Source organism: Petaurus breviceps, unplaced genomic scaffold (genome assembly GCF_028583685.1).
Source record: "Petaurus breviceps papuanus isolate PSGF00001 unplaced genomic scaffold, PetGlider_PUasm1.0 90879, whole genome shotgun sequence".
NCBI lineage: Eukaryota > Metazoa > Chordata > Mammalia > Diprotodontia > Petauridae > Petaurus > Petaurus breviceps.
Window position 1 is genome coordinate 13123497 of NW_027187368.1, and position 20247 is coordinate 13143743.

The 20247-nt window shown below is 44.6% G+C and overlaps 1 protein-coding gene across 1 annotated transcript; it reads left to right on the forward strand.

Moving 5' to 3' along the window:
* The first annotated feature begins 1451 nt into the window (after nt 1-1451).
* On the forward strand, nt 1452-3624 carry SRXN1 (sulfiredoxin 1). Its single transcript, XM_069073880.1, has 2 exons — nt 1452-1996; nt 2346-3624. Exons 1-2 carry the CDS (start codon nt 1718-1720, stop codon nt 2547-2549), a joined length of 483 nt encoding a protein of 160 aa, XP_068929981.1. The 5' UTR covers nt 1452-1717; the 3' UTR covers nt 2550-3624.
* The last annotated feature ends 16623 nt before the right edge of the window (nt 3625-20247 follow it).

The following is a 20247-nucleotide window of genomic DNA, read 5'->3' on the forward strand; positions in this document are numbered from 1 at the left end:
ACTGTTGTGGATGATTTCTGATAATCTGCCTCTGGAGGTCCCACCCAATGGAGTATTGGAAAGCTGCTAATGAGCAATCCCTAGCTAAGTGACCCAACTATCTTGGGTTTTTTTTCTTGCTTTTTCAAGGGGGGAAGGCAGAGCAATTGGGGTTAAGTGACTTGCCCAAGGTCACACGGCTAGTAAGTGTTAAGTGTATGACACTGCATTTGAACTCGGGTCCTCCTGACTCCTAGGCCAGTGCTCTATTCACTGCACCATCTAGCTGCCCAACTATCTTTTGTTTTTCCAGTAGTACATTTCTCCAGTTCTAATGAATCTGATTGGGATTCATTATATGTAACAGTAAGCACAGACCAAGCTCAAGACCAAGGATTCTGGAATTTAAAGACAAATCTGCATTTCTTACATCTTTATATATTAACACACATACAATGTATACATATACACAGTAGACCTCAGTTAAAATTTGTCTCCAGACACTAGCCTGTGATCTGGGGCAAGTTACTCTGTCTGCTTCAATTTTCTCATCTGTAAAATGGGGCTAATAATAGCTGCTTACCTCCCAGGGTTGTTGTGAGGATCAAATGAGAAACTTTATATGATGTATTTTTTGTCCTTACCATACACAGGTGACAGCAAATTTGTCTCACTAAATTCTCATATTTTAGTGCCAGGGCATAAGGTTAGGAGTAGATTATGTTCCAGTTCAGGCCCTGCTTCTGTCTCGAATTCTCTGGACAAATCCCTTCCCCTCTGGAGACCTTATCTCCTTCAACTGTACATGGAAGATGTCAGACTAGATAGTTTGTAAATTATCTTCCGCCTTTGACATCTTGCGTTCTGATGACTGTTCCAATTCTTTCCCCTTAATGTGGCCTTTAAAATTGGGCCTGACCAAGGCTTCCTCAGGTGAGGAAACAAAACCTGAAGATCGGCAGTGACGTAAACCAAAAGCAATAAAGGGAGGGTGTGTGCGGAGTCGGGCGCCGTCACCGCACCCAGTGCACACAGAGAAGCCTTTTATCCAAGGACTGGATCTTAGGCGATAGCACCGCACCTCCGATCCCTACTCTCCCCCACCACCCCCATTCACTCACAATGTGGTCTACGATATGCTACAAAAAGATCCTAGATGTAGAGCTGGAATAGTTTTAGACATCATCTGGCCCAATTCCCTAATTATACAGACAAGGAAATTGAAGTCCGGACAAGTTAGATGACTTGCCCACGGTCATACGGGCTGTTGTAGGCAGTCATTACTCCCAACCAATTTTCTCTGCAGTGAACCAAGCTACCTTCCCAGGAAGTCACCAAGCAAGGGGGGGTAAGACGAGGTGGTTGCCAGTTTTGCTGATTCATCCTTGGACTGCAATATTCAGCAGCTATTTCCTTCAGTGGGAGGGGATGCTCGCGAGGGGGAGGTGCGGCCTGGACGCTGAGTCACTCCCTGGAGCTCCCTTCCAGCGCCGTACTCACTACGAGTTAGGCTCAGCCCCGGCGCTTCTACTTCGGCCGATACCCGGGAGGGTGGAGCGAAGTGGGAGGAGTGGGAAGTGTTGAGGGACCTAGTTCGGAAAGTTTCTCCTTGGAACAGCGTCGGAAGGGAAAGCCCAGCAGAAAGAGCAAATTCTAAGGCTGTTTACCGTAGGGACCCAGAGCAGACAGCGCTTCAGGGGCTCGAGTGCCAGAACTTCTCGCCTGCACTCCCCTCTGGATGCTGAATGGTACACTCCGAGCCAGAGTTCAAGTCTGGGTGCAGGGCAAGTCTCTGAGGGTGGCTGGCAGGATGGGGTTGCGAGCCGGCGGCAGCCACGGGCGAGGGGGCCCAGAGGTCGGAGCCGAGGGGCAGAATCGGGCCCCCGAATCGGAGGATCGCAGCATACATTCTGGCAACATCGCGACGGTGCACAACGTTCCCCTCAGCGTCCTCATCCGGCCGCTGCCCTCCGTGCTGGACCCGGACAAGGTGAAGAGCCTTGTAGACACCATCCAGGTAAGGTTTCTCCGGGGATGACAAGGGGAGGGGCTGGGAGCAGAGAGAGCCCTGGACTGGGGATACGCTTCTCCGCTTTGCCACTGTCAGTGTCATCTTGGCAAGTCACCCCCTTTCTTCGGGCCCTGAATCCTGTCTATAAAACGGGGGCGTAATACTAGATAACCTTTGAGGCCCTAGTTCTAATACTGACATTCTATGTTCTATGTCTTAGACTTATTTCTAACGCCGACATTCTATCTTCCAAGTTCTGTATTCCAAGGTTCCCTCCAGGTGTGCGGTCCCATGATTCTATCATTTTCTTCCATCTATGTCCTTTCTCCCTCTGCCTGACCTTTCTCCTCCCTAGGAGGACCCAGACAGGGTGCCGCCTATAGATGTCCTGTGGATCAAAGGAGCCCAAGGAGGGAACTACTTCTACTCCTTTGGGGGATGCCACAGATATGCAGCCTACCGGGAGCTGAACAAGGAAACAATCCCTGCCAAGCTGGTCCGTTCTACGATATCCGACCTTCGTGTATACCTGGGCTCTTCGACGCCAGACCTGCAGTAGTAGCCCCCTTGGCCCTTGGGACTCACTGAAAATGCCTCTTCGTTTGACCATTGAAGAAGCCAGGAGAAGCAAAGTAACACTGGCTCTTACCAGGGCCATGCAGAGTACAAATGGTGTGGACTTCTGACCTAGCACAGGTCCCTTGAGAGACAGAGTATGACTGACTTGTGTAGTGTTCCTCTAAGGCTAGAGAAGAGGGACAGAAAATCGTTCCCTGTGATCTCTTTAATAACTTTAGACTCCCATGTCTTGGACCTGAAGACTTGGCCCAGGGTTTAAGGACAGAAGGGAACACCCTGCCCAACCTCACAGTGGTCGTGAGGTGATTGTAATGGAAAGAGGGGTGAACTTGGAATTAGAACCTCCCTTCTTCAAATTCCAGCTTTGACATTATCTGTGTGAACAGGTATAGTTTCCTCCTTTATAACAGGAGATGGTTGGACTAAAGTTGCCTCTAAAAATCTTCCCACTCCAGAGTTTATCCTTCTGAGATGATGTGGCAAGGGAACAGAATGGAGGACCCTTTCTGGAGGGGAGGGGTGAAAGAAGTGATGAGGAACTGAATGTCCCTCTCCCAACTTCCCAGGTAGAGGGGGCACCTCCTCTTCATATCAGGCTAAGGGGATCGTGTGTAACTCTCATTCTGTCTGCCCATGGGAAACAGGAATCCTTGCTACTTTTCTTTTTGAGGAAGAAGATTCATATACAACAACTACAAATGAAAGCCCCAATAAATTCTGATTTAGTGAAAAGTGCTTTAGGCTTGGAGTAAGGGGGGGTACCATGGGTAAGTCACTTTTCTTCTGTGTCTCTGTTTTCTCATTTATACATTATGTATAAATCCATGTACTAACCTACCTCTCAGGATTGTTGTGAGGAAAATTATATTTAAACTTTAAAGTGCTAAAGAGATGGGAGATATACTCTAATTCTCAAGACGGGGTTAAGATGGAAAGTCTGAGGACCAACTGCTTTCGGCTATTAGTCTTTTATATTTCCTGTTCCTCAGACTATTCCGCAGGTGGATAAAATGATTAATTTTTGTAATTTAATAAATGTATTATATGTAAGTGTATTTCCTGTAGAATCACTGAAAACATTGTTGGGCTAACTCAGTAGCAGAATATGTGTGTGTGTACACATATGTATGTGTGCATTATACATATATGTATAATGCACACATACATATATAAAATCACTATATATTTAAGTTTATATATACATATATTTGTATGTGTGTATTTATACACACACACACTTGTTAAGTTTCAGAAGAGTTGCTGATCTGCATTGATTGCAAAAGTTCCCTTACTGGAAGTTTCCCAACACCAATGAAATAACTGGTCTGAGTCATATTATTATTGTGGTGGTGGTGATGGTGATGATGATGATAATGGAATGGTGGTTTGGTAAAGGAAGATAACAAAAACAGATGTTCACAGACTTGCTGTGAACTCCATACTTTAGAATCCCTGATACCTGTCTGATGCTGAAAAACAGAGCAGAAAGAAGAAAAACCTCCTTTCTCTCTGGGAGGTTCTTCCTAGTCAGATCAGCCTCTACTGAGCATCTATGAGACGCTATTCAGGTCTCTGATTTTTCTGGGACATAAAGTGGATTGGAGGTAGAGCCTCCTACACTTCTTGCCTTGGAGCATGGTGGGGAAAGGAGGATGGAAGGGAGAGGGTGCCTGGTCCCTGGGAGTCTCTGTTTCTTGTATTGCCCTTACAAGAGGCCACCAGAAGATGGCACTGTGATCCTACCAGCCTAAGACCTGGCCCAAACTATACCAATTGGAGAAAACAGTCCAGTGTGGACTGCCTTTAAGACCCACTCCCTCTGTCATTGTGGCACTAGTCAACCTCAAACTCCTAGGACCTCAGAATTGGGAGGGATCTTAGGACGTAGAATAATAGAATAGAAGTGATATTGGACATCAACAATTCAATTGACGAAACACTTGTGAAGCATCTACTGTGACAAAGAATACAATTCTGGGACTGAAAACATAGAATGTTAGAGCTCAGAGGAATCTTAGAGATCATATACATATATATATTGAGTGGGGAAAGCAAGGCAACTGGGGTTAAGTGACTTGTTCAAGGACACACAGCTAGTTAAATGTTAAAGTGTCTGAGGCTGCATTTTTGAACTCAGGTCCCCCTAACTTTAGGCCCAGTGCTCTGTGCCACCTAGCTGCCCTGAGATCATATTTAAAAGGAGGAAAATGAGGCACTGAGAGGGGAAGTGACTTTTTTTTTAAGCAATTGGGGTTAAGTAACTTGCTCAAGGTTACACAGCCAGTTATTTCTGGGTGTGGTGCTAAGTATCTGAGCCCAGATTCGATCCCAGGTCATCCCGACTCTGGGGCCGGTGCTCTTACTCGCTGTGCTACCTGGCCACCCCAGAAGTGACTTTTCTAATGTCATCGAGTGAATTAGGACCATTGATTAGAGCTGGAAGACATCTTTGATAGTGGGAGAACTCAGTCTAGAACCCACTCCTCCCAACCCAACATTTCAGTGCTGTTTCCACACCACCCTCCAGCCTCAGAGGATCACACCACAAACACATCCATATACACAATCAGTCAAAAAGTGTATGGACCTCCTATGTTCCAGGCACTGTGCTAGCTTCTGGGGACAAAAGTGAAGCAGTTCCTGCCCTCAAGGAGCTTACATTCTACCAAGATGGACATGATCATGAGTGCAATAATGAAATGGGATCATAAGCTATAAAGAAATTAATCTCACCACTTTCAGAATAGTGGAGTGAAAAGACCACTGAACTCAAGCCAGATGACAGGTTTGAGACCTTACTATGATACTTAAGAGCTATGTGACCTGGAGCAAGTTCACTTATCCTGGCATCAGTTTACATGTCTCTAGAATCAGAGGCTTGGACTAGTTTATCTCTAAGGCTTCCATTGGTTCATCTAAAAAATGTTCTGTTGATGTCCTTTTTCTTTTTTTACATCATCACTTCCTCCTGATTTCTCTTTCTCCATAGAGGCAGCCTATCCCTACCTATCCACTCTCTGTCATTATAACAAGTATTCCCAAGCAAAATAAATCAGCACAATAGCCTTATCTAAAAATGTCTGCCTCAGTCTGCACCACTGGTGCACCACTTCTCTAGCAAGGGTCTGGGGCAGGCTTTACCATCAATCTTCTAAAGTCAGGATTGATTAATTAATTGATCAGAGTACTCATGTCCTTTAAACATTTTTAAGCTTATTTTTATTTATGCCTTCTGGGTTTTTTTCCCTCATTTTATTTATTTCCAAATATATGGCTCACTCATTTGTTACCCAATGAACCCCTTTCAGTTCTAAATAAAATTTTTTTCTAATCTACTTAACTTCACCTACCCTGTTTCCTCATTTGTAATGTATAATGTGTAAAGATAGCTAGCATTGACAGAGCTCTTTAAGTTTCACAAAACAAAACAAAAAAGATATGTAGGCTATCTCATTTTTGGCTATCTCATTTTTATTTCATAGATAGAAAAATTGAGAAAGAAGTTAAGTGACTTGGCCAGGGTCACACAGCTAGTGCCTGGGATAGATCTGAATTCATCTTTCTAACCCCAAGGCCAACACTGTCCACAGCACCACCCAACCGCTTAATTGCAGAACCTGGGCAAGGTAGGCAAAGTAGGAAGTCACCTAGGTAGGGCACAGGATACAGAAAGGCACAAGGAAAGACACTTTTAACCATAATTTCTTTCTTTCTTTCTTTTGGAGGGGGGAAGGGCAGGGGAATTGGGGTTAAGTGACTTACCCAAGGTCACAAGGCTAGTTTTTTGTGTTACTCATCTGAGGTCGGATTTGAACTCAGGTCCTCCTGACTCCAGGGCTGTTGCTCTATTCACTGCACCACCTAGCTGCCCCTAACCATAAGTTTTTATCCCATCTATACCTTTCTTCCTCATTTTACAGAGGAAGAAATTTAGTCCCAGAGAAAAGTTACTTGCTTAAAGTCATACAGCAAATTAGTAGTGTAACCAGTATAAGAATTCATGTTTAATAAAATGGCTTTATGGGATTGTAGATAAAGTATGGGATTGGAGGAGTTGGGAGAAGAAGGCCTAGGTTCAGATGCAGGTTTTGCTATGTACTACATATCTGGAACTAAGTTTCCCCATTTGTTAAATGAGGGGAATGGACTAGGTGACCTCCAAGGCACCTTTCAACTTTAAATCCTATGCTCCTATAACTCCTAGGCCCTACACGATGCTGCCTCATTAAATTCCCCCGCCCCCCCCAAACTAGCTCTTCTGTCAGTCTGTCTGCCCCCTCCCCACCTGTTTCCCTTCCCCAGGCCTGACCCCTGATATAGCCTGACAGATGACCTCAGCTGCCACCAATCCATTCGTTCTGGTGCCTGGGGGAGGGGAGGAACAAAGGGAGCTTTGTGGAGGGTGGGGTCCCATCCCTTCACCTAGCTTGGGCTGCTGGGGTCCTAAGTCCGGAACTCCGAGAGACTGTCCCACTGGACAAGCGTGTAATGTCTTCCAGGCCCATGACTCAGGCTTTTAACTGGCAGGGAGATCATTATGTCCAGAATTCCATAATCAGCTTCCAACCTCCTAACAGACCCTTCCTGAGATGGTCCCCAGTTCCAAGTTGCTCCAACATTAGAGACATCAACATGTAGTCAAAAGAGCACAGAAGTGGGCAAGAGGAGACCTAGCTTCTAGTTATAGGTCTGCCACTCATTAATTGGGTCATTTTGAGCAAGAGGGCCTTTCCTCTCACCAGGCCTTAGTTTCCTCATCTGTAAAAAGGTAGGATTGGACTAGATCATCTCTATGGTCACTTCCAGCTCTTATCTCTTATGTTCTAGCATCCTTTCTAGTTCTGACACCTAGTGTTCATTGATTGACCCTTATCCCTACCAGGAAGTCAGAGAGAGAGTATCATAAATTTTGAACTAGAAGAAATCAGAAAGAACCTCCTATCTAAATGCCACATTTTATAGATGAGAAAATTGAGTCACAGAGTCATTAGAGAACTTGACCAAGGTCACAGTGATGAGCTAGGCTGGGATTGGAACCTAGGTCTTAGGCTGGAGTAAACGTTGACCAGGGAGAGCAGGACCCAAGACACTTTCCACCCTACTTCCCTGCTCTCCAAGGCAGTGTGATAGAGGGGAAGAGAAAGTCTCTTGAGTCAAAAGACCTGGGTTCAAATCTCATCCCACCTCTCCTGCTCATTACCCATGTGACCTTGGGCAAGTCACTTAATCTCTCTAGTAATCATTTCTTCATGTGTGAAAGGAAGGTAGTGGACTAGATGACCCTGAGGGCCCTTCCAGCTCTAAAGCTGTGATCCTTTTGCCACCTTTGCTACATGAGAACACAGGGACCCTTTCTGAGGCACCACAGCTCCCATCTTCTATCTCCTCTCCCCTCACACATAAACACAGACAGTGTGTGGGTCCCAACAGGTCCTAAGGCTTTCCCACTGGCACCTGCCTTCAGCTCATGTATGGAGCATTTTGCTAAGGGTGGAGTGGACAGTTCAGTGGTCGAAGGTTCAGGGAGCCTCGGTTCTAGTTCATTCTCCTCTAACTTTCCATGTGACTTGGAGCAAGTCACTTCTTTCTGGGCCTCAGTTTCCCTATCTGTAAAATATGGTATATAATCCGGGTCCAGCCTGTCTCACGTGGCTCTTGTGAGCGTCAAATGAGATTATGCATGTAAAGTATTTCATAGCCATTAAGTACTATAGTTTTAAAATGCCAAGTATTGTAGTAGTGTCTTAAAGTTACCGAATCTTGGAACCATAAAATCAATAGCTATAGATGTTACAACCATTAGACAAGAACAAGAAGGGATCCAAGAAACAAGCCAGGCTGAGACTGGACCTCAGTGATCATCTAATCATGGACTGAGATCTGAGAGGAATCGTGGAGGCCGTGTAGTTCAGCTCCCTCATTTTGCAGATGAGGTAACAGGCACAGAGAAATGGATCAAATAGCTAGCAAGCATCTCAGGAGGAATTTGAACTCGAGTCTTTCTGATGCCAAATCCAGTGTCTGTCCCTTAGACCATGCTTTCTTTCTGGTCCAATCCTTCATTTTACAGCTGCTGCCCAGGGAGGGGATGTGACTTACCCAATGTTATGTCTCAAGTCAAAAGCATCCTTAACAATCATTTCAAAGACTAATAGGAGCTTTTGTGCTTAGCATTGGCAGAGAGACACAGAAGCTTAGGGTTCAGACCCTAACTTCGGTGAGCTCACAGCATAATGGGGGAGACAATACACACACACACACACATACCCCTAAGATCTCAAATAATACAGAATAGTCTGTGCTAGGGGTAGCTATGTGGCACAGTGGATAGAGTGCTGACCCTCGAGTCAAGAAGACTCATCTTCCTGAATTCAAATCTGGCCTCAGACACTTACTAACTGTGAGACCCTGAGACAGTCACTTAACTCTGTTTGCCTTAGTTTCCTCATCTATAAAATAAGCTGGAGAAGGAAATGACAAACCACTCCAGTATCTTTGCCAAGAAAACCCCAAACAGGGTCATGAAGAGTTGGACATAACTGTGCTAAGGACCAGGTGACAAGAACAAGCAAGGATAGAAAAATCCCTATGGATTATATGAGCCATTCATAGCACTATTAGGCATATAGCCCAAAGACAAGGAGGGAAAGGGCCCATAAATGCAAAAATATTTATAGCTGCTACTTTTTAAAAATTATATTGATTTTTTTTGTTTTTCTATTAAACCAGCCAAGATAATGCTTGCTATGTTCTTCACTGATAATGCCCCACCTTTGCAACCATGATGGGATCATAGGCCTAAAACCAAAAACTGCCCTGGTGGGGGCTCTCCCAAAACTGTTGGAGTTTCATGATGTGTTGTGACAGAGACGTCTCAAAGAATTCAGAGTCAGACCACCTCTAATCCAAGTATAGGCATTTATGGAGATTGACACTTCTCTTGAAGCAGGCTAAATTCCAAGAGGAACCACAAAGTTCAGAGAAAGCAAGATGGATTTTTATAGGGTAAAGATACTGATTGCACAATCAAAATTTACATAGAATATAGCAATATGATTAATATTAAAAAGACAGGAGGAGTTTGTTAAGGGATTAGGTAATGGAGAAGGGGTCCTAACTACAGTGGAATGGTGCATGTGATTACCCATAATGCATACAGAAGAACCTATGGGGGGAGGTACATATATATGATAATGATATTACAATAAGCCTTTCTATGTCATAAGTTTACTCTAGGTCAGATCTCAGAGGCCATCAAATCCAAGCCTCTTATTTTACAAATGAAGAAACTAAGGTCCAAGGAAAAGTGACTTGCCTAAGGTCACCCAAGTGGTAAATGTCAGTGGTTACATTTGAACCCAGATTTTCTGCTTCAATATCCAATACCCTTTCTACTGCACCACACTGCCTCCTGTGGAAGGGATACATTTTCTCCTCTTTTTTCAGACCAAATATGGTCATTGTAATTATACAGTTTTGTGGGTTTTTAAAAATTCATTTCCATTTACATCATTGCAATCAGTGTGTATACTGTTTTCCTGGTTCTGCTTGCTTCATTCTTCATTAGTCCATAGGTTTTCCTATATTTCTCTATAGTCTTCATATTAATTGTTTCTACTAGCACAGTAATATTAACATTTTATTACAGTTTACATCACAATTTATTTAGCCATTATCTATGCTATGGGTATCTCCTTTGCTTCCAGCTCTTTGCTATAACAACAGCAATAAAAAGTAGTCTATGGACACTTTTTGAAGATGCAAAGGTCAGAGAGTGTCCATAAGTTGGTGGTGAGTGGCTGAATATATCATGACATAGGAATGAAATGGTATGTTATTGCATGGTAAGAAGTGAGAATTCTGAGAAAGATTTGGGCCTCTAAGTTTCCTTCCTGATCAAAATCTCTGATCCTATGATAGGACTTGCATGAACTGAAGCAGAGAAATGTCAACAAAACCAAGAGAATAACACACATAATTGGCCACAATGATGTAAAAGAGAACAATATTGGAAAAACTTCAGAATTCTGATGGACACCATGAATAATTGTGATGGTGGAGGGCTTAAGGTGAAGTGTGGTGGTAGAGCACAGGTGGAGGTGTATATTTTCAGACATAGTTAGATATTGCCTTGTTTAACTACTTGTTACAAGGGAGGGTTCATTGGGAGGTGGAGGGGAGTCACTGGGAAGTTTCCGATGTTTCTAAAAATCAAAAAAAAATTTTTTTAATCTCTTTGGCTAAGGTGGTCAGGAAGATTTTCTGGAGGAGACAGACCCAGAAAGATGGCTAATACTTAGATAAATGGGAAGGGATATTCATGGTTTTGGGGATGGGGTGGGAAGGAAGCCTGTCAGTGAAGAATCCAGCCTGGGTAGAATGAACTGAGTATATAAGTGTGTATGAAATTGGTGGAACATTGGTGAACATTGGTGGAACACTGAGTTTGGCCTCAGATTATAGAGGGTCTTAAATGTCAAATTAAAGAGTTCCGACTTGATCCTATAAGGAAATCATAGCAGATCTCACGTGAGCAGTAGTATGACATGCACAAAGCAGAATTTAAAGGAGCTGAGCCTGGTAGCATGTATAGAATCATCACACAGATTATGGTTCCTACCTGACAGAGGAAGAAACTGAGTCACAGGAAGACATGACTTGCCTAAAGTCAAAGAGCTCACCTATGTAAAAACCCACATTGGATTCTTTTTTTTTTTTTTTAAAGCAATCGGGGTTAAGTAACTTGCTCAAGGTTACACGGCCGGTTATTTCTGAGTGTGGTGCTGAGTATCTGAGCCCAGATTTGATCCCCAGGTCATCCCTACACTGGAGCCGGTGCTCTTACTCACTGTGCTACCTGGCCGCCCCACCCCCACATTGGATTCTTAAACCTGGACTCTTTTCTAATGCCCCTCACTAATCCCAGTAAGATTTGACTGACCCTCCCTCTTCCTGATGAGCCAGAAAACTCCACCAGCAGAAAGGAGTTCCTGGGATTGTAGATGGAGCTCTCAGTCTCCTTCATCCCCATCCCCCCTCCTCCACCCATGAACTCAAATGTCCATTGGTTGAAAGAACCAACCTGCGTTGCCAGAGGGAAAAGCCCCTGGGCCCAAGGTTAACAGCCCCTAGATTACCTTTCATTGGCTAGGAGGGAGGCCCAGTGGGTAGCTCTAGGGGCCACACAGAGGGGGAGGCTAACCCTGCTGTGGCCATTTCCCCATCCCAGGATCTGGAATCCATTTGCTCTGGCCTGAGCAATGTTTTCCTAGCAGGCGCAGAACTGAGCTGGGGAGAGCTAGAGTGAGGCCCTAGGCCCTACCCCAGCTCCCCTGGCCATCTGCTCCCTGTTTATTTATTTATCCTGAAGTATCACCTCTTGGCCTGGCCAGGGGCACCAAACATCTCTACACCCCGTGGGGATCAGTGGGAAGGGGCTGAGAAAGGAGGAAAATGGGGGGGAAGGGAGGCCGAGTAGAGGACAGCAGGCCCCCACCAACTATTTTTCTTGCTAAAGATCCGAGGTATCTCAACACAGAGCCAGATCCCATTCTGTTGGTTGGTTCTCTGCCTTTCTCTGACACTTGATGTCCGAAGTCCATCACTGTGCTCAAAGTGCTTTGCAAACCAGGGCTCCATTTGGTCTCCATCACAGCCTGGTATTATTATCCCCATATAACAAATAAATAAACTGAAATTCAAAGAGAAGTAATTTGCCCAAGGTCAAACAACTAGCAAGTGGCATGTTTACTTGTGGGACTTAGGGAACAGGGTTACTGTCAGCATTTGCCCACTAGAAGCTGCTACTGTTTCCTTCCCTCCATCCTCCCTGCCTGAACCTCCTCTGCCTCTAGGTTAGGGCTCCCTGAGGGCCTCCTTGACTCTGTCTGAGGCATACCCTCTTCAGGGGCACCTCTAGCCACTAGTGAAAAATTACTGAGCTGGTCGCGGGATTTTCTCTTCTGTAAAGTGAGGGAATTTGTTTTTGTTTTACCATATGTACTGTAAAATGCTTTACAACAACCACCCTGTGAGGTATGCTTATTTAGTCATTTTTCAATCATACCCAACTCTTCATGACCCCATTTGAGGTTTTCCTGGCAAAGATAGTGGAGTGGTTTGCTATTTCCTTCTCCAGCTCATTTTACAGATGAGGAAACTGAGGCAAACAGGGTTAAATGACTTGCCCAGGGTCACACAGCTAGTTAGTGCCTGTCTGAGGTCAGCTTTGAACTTAGGTCCTCCTGACTCCAGGACCAGCACTGTATCCACTGTACAACCTCACTGTCCTACCCTATGAGGTAGGTGCTATTATCATTCCCATTTTAAAGATATGGAAACTGAGGCAAAGACTGGTCAAGTGATTTGTTCAGAGTTACTTAGCTAGTAAATCTGAGACCAGATCTGAACTTAATCATGTCTTCCTGACTCTAGGTTCTGTGTTCTATAGCCACTATGAAACTTAGCTCCCTTAGTCTAGATTGTCTCAGAAGTCCTTGTTCTGACACTCTGTATTCTGTCTTCTAAGGTCCCTTTAGGTTCTGTTCTTATCCTCTCCTTGCAGGTCCCTTCCAGCTCTGGCATTCTATTTTTTAGGTTTCTTCAAGCACTCACAATCTATGCTCCAGGGTTCCCTCAAACCCCTGATGTTCTAGATTCTAAGGTCTCTTCAAGACCTCACGTTTTATGTTCTAAAGTTTCTTTCAACTCAGATATCCTAGGATCATTATCATTACAGAGACAAGAGTTGGAAAGAACTTCAGAAGACATCATCTAGTACAGAACCTACTGAAAATACCTCTCCTTAATAGTCTAGACAAGAGATCATAAAACCTTTCAACAAGGAGTCATAGAATAGTCTAGAAAGCTAATCCAGTCCCCAGGAAACCAGGTCTTGGGGCTGAGTGTCCTGAGGGCTTAGGACACTGCTGCTCCCTCTGCCTGGAATGTACCTTCCCAACAGGGTTAGTCCTGGACTAACCTATTACAGGTAGGGCAATTATTGGACTTATGAATTATGACTTATTGGAGGGCAATAAGTCACCCCTTTCCCCCAACTCCTCCAGCCACCCATCCCCCACCCCCAACCATTAGGACCGTAAAGCTTCCCCTATTGGGTTTTTCCTCAAAAGTCTGTGGGGCACAAAATGTTATCACTTTCTACAATGTTCCAGACCTGTTCCAAAGTCCCAAAAGTCCTCTTTGCTGTCTAACAATTCTCTGTCACTATAACCATGTCATCTTGCTCTCTCTTCCAAAGATAACAGATGATCAGTTGCCTCCCTGAAACAATATGTCTCATAGCTGTTATTATTAATAATCCTGATTATTCTGGCATATGCAACTATGGAGGAAATTATGCAAGCTGCTCGTTAATGGTACTTAGCTGTGAGAAGGATGATTTGAAGGGAGCACAGAAGTCTGACATTTCTTCTGAAATGGGGAGCTCTTGGAGATTTGCCTCTGGCCTATGCCATCTTTCAGAATGAAGGGTAAGAGACTAGGAGAAAAAATGGATGCTGAGCTGAAGGTATCAGAATCAAACATAGTCCTTCACCCTTTTCAATAAGAAAGTCTGGATTAAAGAGTATATGTGAGGGAAGAGTGGCAGGCATGAGAAAACTAGAAAGGTAAGGGGAAGGGAGCTGGGGAAGGGAGCTAAGTAACGAAGATCCTTGAATGACAGGGTATTTTGTATTGGATCTTGGAGGTGACAGGGAGCCACTGGAGTTTCTTGAGGGGGGTAGTCTGAACTTATCTGTAGGAAAATCATTCTTAATAGAAGACGGGCTTGAGTGAGGAGAGACTTGTGGTAGGCAAACCAATCAACAAGTTATTACAATAGCCCAGAGTGAGGAGATGAGGTACCAGGTGGTAGCAGCATTAAAGAGAAGGGGACATATTGGAGGAATATTGTAAAGGTGAAAACGACAGGCCTCGTCAACAGATTGTATATGGGAGGAAGGGGTGAGAGGAAGGTGGGAGAATGAGGAGCTGGGCATGACACTTAGGCTGTGAGCTAGAGAACCGGAAGGATGGTGGTATCCTTGGCAGTAATAGGGAAGTTTGGAAGGGTGTGGAGTAAGTTTGAGGAAAAAGATCATGAGTTCAGTTTTGGACGTATTGATTTTAAGATATTTACAAGATGATCTAGTTCAAGAAGGCTTGTTTAGTTCATCAAGTCAAAATGTTCCATAACGACCAAGGATCAAAGGCAAAACTAGAATCATGGAGTATCAAAGCTGTAAGGTCCAACTCTTTATTTTTACAGATGAAGAAACTGAGGCCCAGAAAGGACCAGTGACTTGCCCCAGATCACATTGTGAGTCAGATATGGGTTAGTGAAATAAGCAATCAGTTAACAAACATTTATTAAGTGATTATTATGTGCTAGAATCTGGGTAAATGAAGACAAGTGAGCAGTGTCTGCCCTCAAGAAGATTCTTTTCTATCAAGGGGCTACAACACTTACAAACCAAAAAAATATAAAACAAAGTCAATTTGTGGGGGACAGTATTAGCAGATGGAGGATAGGGGGGAAGGATCAGGAAAGGCTTAATAGGAAAGCTTGGGCTTGAGCTGAGCTTTGAGGGAAAATAGGTATTCTAAGAGACAAAAGTGAGAAGGGGATGAATCCCAGACATGGAAGACAGCCTGTGCAGAGGCAAAGATGGGAGATGGGATGTATGTGAGGAACAATGAGAAGGTGTCGTGTGTATAACAAGAGTGGATGGGCAGGTTTGGACCAGGCTATGAAAGGTCAAATAGGGGAGTTTATATTTCATCCCAACTAAAAGGTTCAAGGGCACCATTAGAGCCCATTGAGGAGGACAGTAACTTGATCAGACTTGTGCTTTAGGAAAATCACTTCAGTAGATTTAATGGGTGCCTGAGGGAGAATGTCAATTCAGGTTCTCTGACTCCACAGCTGAGACTCTTTCCCCTGGACCGAACTGCCTTTCCCACTTTGGCAAGTGGGATGTCAGTTGTCAGTCATGTCTGACTCTCCATGACCCCGTTTGGTGTTTTCTTTGTAAAGATATTGGAGTGATTTGCCATTTCCTTCTCTAGCTCATTTTGCAGATGAGGAAACTGAGGCAAACAGGGTTGGGTGACTTGCCCAGAATCACACAGCTAAGGAAGTATCTGAGGCCAGACATGAATTTAGATCTTCCTGACTCCAGGCCCGGTGCTCTGTCCACTTCAAGAGTGTATCTACTAGGAGTTCCAGGTTCTTGGCCTTCACTGCGGTCTGAGGAAATAACACAAGCTCTCTTTTGTAAAATGCTTACACTTTACAACATGTTTTCTTACCTCAAAACAGGTCTAGGAGGGAGGGAGTGCAAGGATTATTATGCATCCCCTCCCCAAAAGGACAAAAACTAGGAATTCTTGCACCTAGGAATTTCAGCTTGTCCAGGAGTAGGTATGAGCTCAGGAACATTCTAAATAAGTGCAGTCTCATTAGCAGAGGAGTATGACCTATCCCCACCCCTAATCCCAAGGTCTATTGTATATCCTCTTGCAGATTGAAGGAAAAGGTAGTTCTGGGAGAAGAGTATTAAAACAACAGAATTGGGGGGGGCAGTGCCCCCAAGGGGTTGTTGGGTCCCAGAGGGATATATCTGCTAGACTAAAAAATATTAGAACAATTGCCTTGGGAAAGGTGGTGCCCAGGCCACCCCTGGTGTGAAGGGAACAAGGAAGGAGGAAGTGACTTGACCAAAGTCACACAGCCACTGAATGGAAAAGCTGGGTCTCAAACAGAGGTTTCCTCAATCCCAAATCCAGGGCTCTTTCCATTGTGTCATAGCCTCTCCAAGAAGACTTCCTGAGGGAGCTGGCTGAGAGTCTGACCTGTACCACAGTTGGAACACTTCAGGTCCCACCTCCTCCACAAAGGCTTCCTTGAAGGGCACTGTGCTATAGCTCTGGCTGAGACTCAGGAGACCCATATTTGAGGTGCCCATACAACTAGCAAACCTAGGGAGTCCAGGAGATCATTACTTCCTCCTTTCTCTTCATTTCCTCTTCTGCAGAGAAGAGATGATCTCTAAGAGTCTTCCCGGCTCTGACATTCTGTTGTATGTTCTGAAGTCCCCTTTGGCTCTGACACTTTGTTGTAAGATCCCTTCTCTGATCCAGTTCATCTAAGACAAGAATTTGGGGATTCTTGGACTTGGGAGCCATGGACACTCCTTATCCCCAGGGAGGTATACAAAGTGTACAGGTGGCCATAGAAAGAGGCTAGAAGGAGAAGCAGATTTGGAGTGGGCTCAAGCTTCCTAATTTCTCTGGATCTCAATCTCAGCCTGAGCTTTTCTCAAAGTTACCCAACGCCTGCTTGATGCCCTGGGGACAGGGGAGGGAAGGGGAGGAGGAACCCTTGGGGCAGAGGACCCGAACTGGGTGAGAAGGCTGGGGTAGGGGAGGCAGGTGTCTGAGGTAGGCCCAGAATCCAGAGGACTGGGATTGGGACTGGAACCTCTAGGGAACCCCTACCTCCCAACCCCCTGCCTCCTCCTGCTTCCCCTCCCGCCCCTCATATGGTGTCCATGTGCTCTGCTGCCGCACCTGAATACACACTCCCAGCCAATCTGTCTTGCTGCTGTCAGGAGGATCAATGGTGCTCCGAGGCCTAGGCCAGCAGGGGATCTGGGGGAAGAGCCCCCTTAGGGGGAGGGGGGACCTACTGTAGGAGGATGTGTGGGGAGAGGCCCAGAAAGGAAGCTAAGAAGGGCCAGGGGAGCATGGGCACTTTGCCAGATTCCTTGTGGTGGGGAGGATGGGCAAGCCCAGGATCTTTATTACCCCCTCCCTGTTTCCCACCTGGAGGGAATACATAAGACAGGCAGAACACTGACTGCAATGGTGCCAGACTTGAACTGGGAATTGGGAGACACAAAATTTGCCCTTTTCTGACCCTTTAACCTTGGCAAAATCACTTCATACCTCTGTAAAATGGGAACAAGAATCCTTATATTACCTACCTTGCAGGTGGTGAGAAAATGATTTGGTGAACAATGAAATGCTAGGGAAAGGGAGTACCTATTGCTAAGATTAGATATGTCTCAACATCCTTTGCTTCTTTCTAGAGAGGGAGTTGAGGAGAAAACAGTGACATAGAGAAAGAAAATAACAGCAATAAAGGCGAACATTTATGTAGTGCTTTTATCTTTGCAATGCGCTATATAAATGTTAATGTCATTTGATCTTCATAATAACTGTGGGAGGTAGGTAGTTATTATCCCTATTTTACAGATGAGGAAACTGAGGCAGATAGTGGTTAAGTGACTTGCCCAAGATCACACAGCTAATAAGTGTTTGAGGTATAATTTAAACTGCAGTCTTTCAGATTGCAAACCTGCAATTACAGACTTGTGATCTATCCACTAGCCAACACCTAGAAGGAGGAAAAGAACTGGCATGGAATTGTGTGTTATGCTCTGTGTCCAATAGAAATATCTCAGTCCTGAAAGTCAGGAGACCTGGGTTTGAGTTCACTTCCCATGTGACACTGCGCAAGTCTCTTTCCCCTCTCTGGGTCTTACTTTCCTCTTTGGTAAAATGGGAATTATAATACTTCTATTACTTGCTTCACAGGTATTGATGAGGACAGAGTGTTGTTAGTGAGGCAACTTGGGAGTCAGGATGACCAAGGTTCAGGTTCTATATCACCTCCTGGTTATGAGACCTTAGACAAGGCTGTACTTCCCAGTGCCCAGGGTAACTCTCAGAATATAAGCAGCAGAGTTTCCTTCCTCAACGTTCTCTACCCCAGTGAAATCAAAGCTTAGGTTCAAAAATGCAGTCTTTTCCATTACTATGCTTCACAGTAGAAAGCATAGAGAGTCATCATGCATTTTACAGAGAAAGGAGCACTGCAGTAGACCACAAAAGACTTGATTGCTAGTCCTAGAACTCAAGATACCTACTAGCTCTTTGAATCTGGGCAAGTCATCAATCTCCAAAGTTCAGTTTCCTCTTCTATAAAGTGGGGACAGGAATGTCATCGCCATAGGGCTATTCTTTTAAAAAATTAATTAATTGATTTTTATTTTTCAACCTTCATTTCCATAAGATTTTAACTTCTAAATTTTCTCCCCCTTCGTCCCCTCCCTTTCCCCCAAATGGCATACAATCTGATATATATAAATGTATATCTATATATATATTCATATTAAACATATTTTCACATTAGTCATGATTCTAAGGAAGAATTCTTTAAACTGTCAAGTGCCACACAAAGGTGAACTGTGGGGAGGTAGATTCCAGGGCAGTGCCTTGCAATGAGTTAATATCCAGGTTCCAGGTGGAGAGAAAGGGGGTAGAGGGAAGGAAATCCAGAGGAGAGGTGCCTGCAACAAGAAGTGTGAGAGCAGAGGATATGGGTCTGGAAGCAGGGAAGAGGTTGCTTGCTTTGCCTTGGTGATGGCATGAGGGTTGGGAATACATCGTTTTATGCCAAAGATAGCTCCCTCCACATATTGATTAAGATTTTTCGGCCTTTTTTCCTCCTCCCAGTTTCCTTGGATCCCTGGAAAACTCCAAGTGTGTGGGCTTCCCATAAAACTGAGGCCTGACCACCCCCTCTCCACCCAGCTAATCATCTTCCCCCAAACTTTTCCTATGGGTTGGAAGATCCAAAGCTTTGAAGATGAGAGAGGGATACTCCATTCCCTTTCTCTGCCTAGCCCAACCCATACATAGAATGGATTTGTGACAACTCACTGAATATAAGCTAAAGCCTGAGAGGGGAAAAATAGGGATGAGACAGAGATGATAGGTAAAGTCTCTTAGCTTCTGACATTCTTAACCTACTGTGTTCTCAGGTCTTCCTCAACTCCAGTATTCTAGGTTCTGTATTCTAAGGTCTCTTCCATCTCTGGCATTCGAAGTGATACAATGTTTTAAGGTTCCTTCTGTCTCTAAGATCCTAGGATTCTAAATGATGGAATGTAAGCTGTGACCTTGACCTCATTGTTCCTTTGTTCTTAACAGCTAAGCTAAAAATTCTACATTGAGGCAAGGTATTGTAATTGCTTTATTTCTGCCTTGCCTAAGTTCCAATATCCCCTGGTCTCCTAGAAGGCAAGGGGAGAGAGAGAGGAAAGGCCAGAGAAAGGGCAGATGAAAGAGGATCCCCAGAGAAGACTATCAAGCACCCCTAACCCTCTATTCATCCAGAGGAGCAAGTGGCACCCCCTAGCCACCTATCTCTAGCTCTTGTTCCATTTGTGCCCAGGCCCTCTGCCCCATCCCTGAAACCTGAAAGACCAAATAGACATTTCCACCACATACACCAAGCCCCCTACTGGGGACCATCTGCCGCTAAAATCCTGGGGATATAGATGAGCCTTGGTGTCACTGAATTTTCAAGAGATTCTCAAGTCTGAAACTAGGAGCAATGAGTAGAAGTTACAGAAATATATTTTGGGCAGATTTTGCCTGATGAAGAGCTTCCTAGCCCTTTTCCTCATTTTACAAATGGTAAAACTAGGAAAAAACTTGACCAAGGTCCCACAGGGACAATATGAGAGCATAGATGTAAAGCAAACCTAAAAGTTTCGCACAAATTGTCTGTTATTATGTCATGAGAAGCAGAATGGCTTAATGGATAGAGCAGTGCTCAGAAGATGGGTTCGAGTCCTGCCTCGAACATTTTAATAGCTGTGTGA

Bases quoted from the DNA above. Each gene is read 5' to 3' on its own strand.
- SRXN1 (XM_069073880.1), top strand. From the start codon at position 1,718: ATGCTGAATGGTACACTCCGAGCCAGAGTTCAAGTCTGGGTGCAGGGC. The intron at 1,997-2,345 runs GTAAGGTTTCTC...TCTCCTCCCTAG, and splicing joins GCCTTGTAGACACCATCCAG to GAGGACCCAGACAGGGTGCC.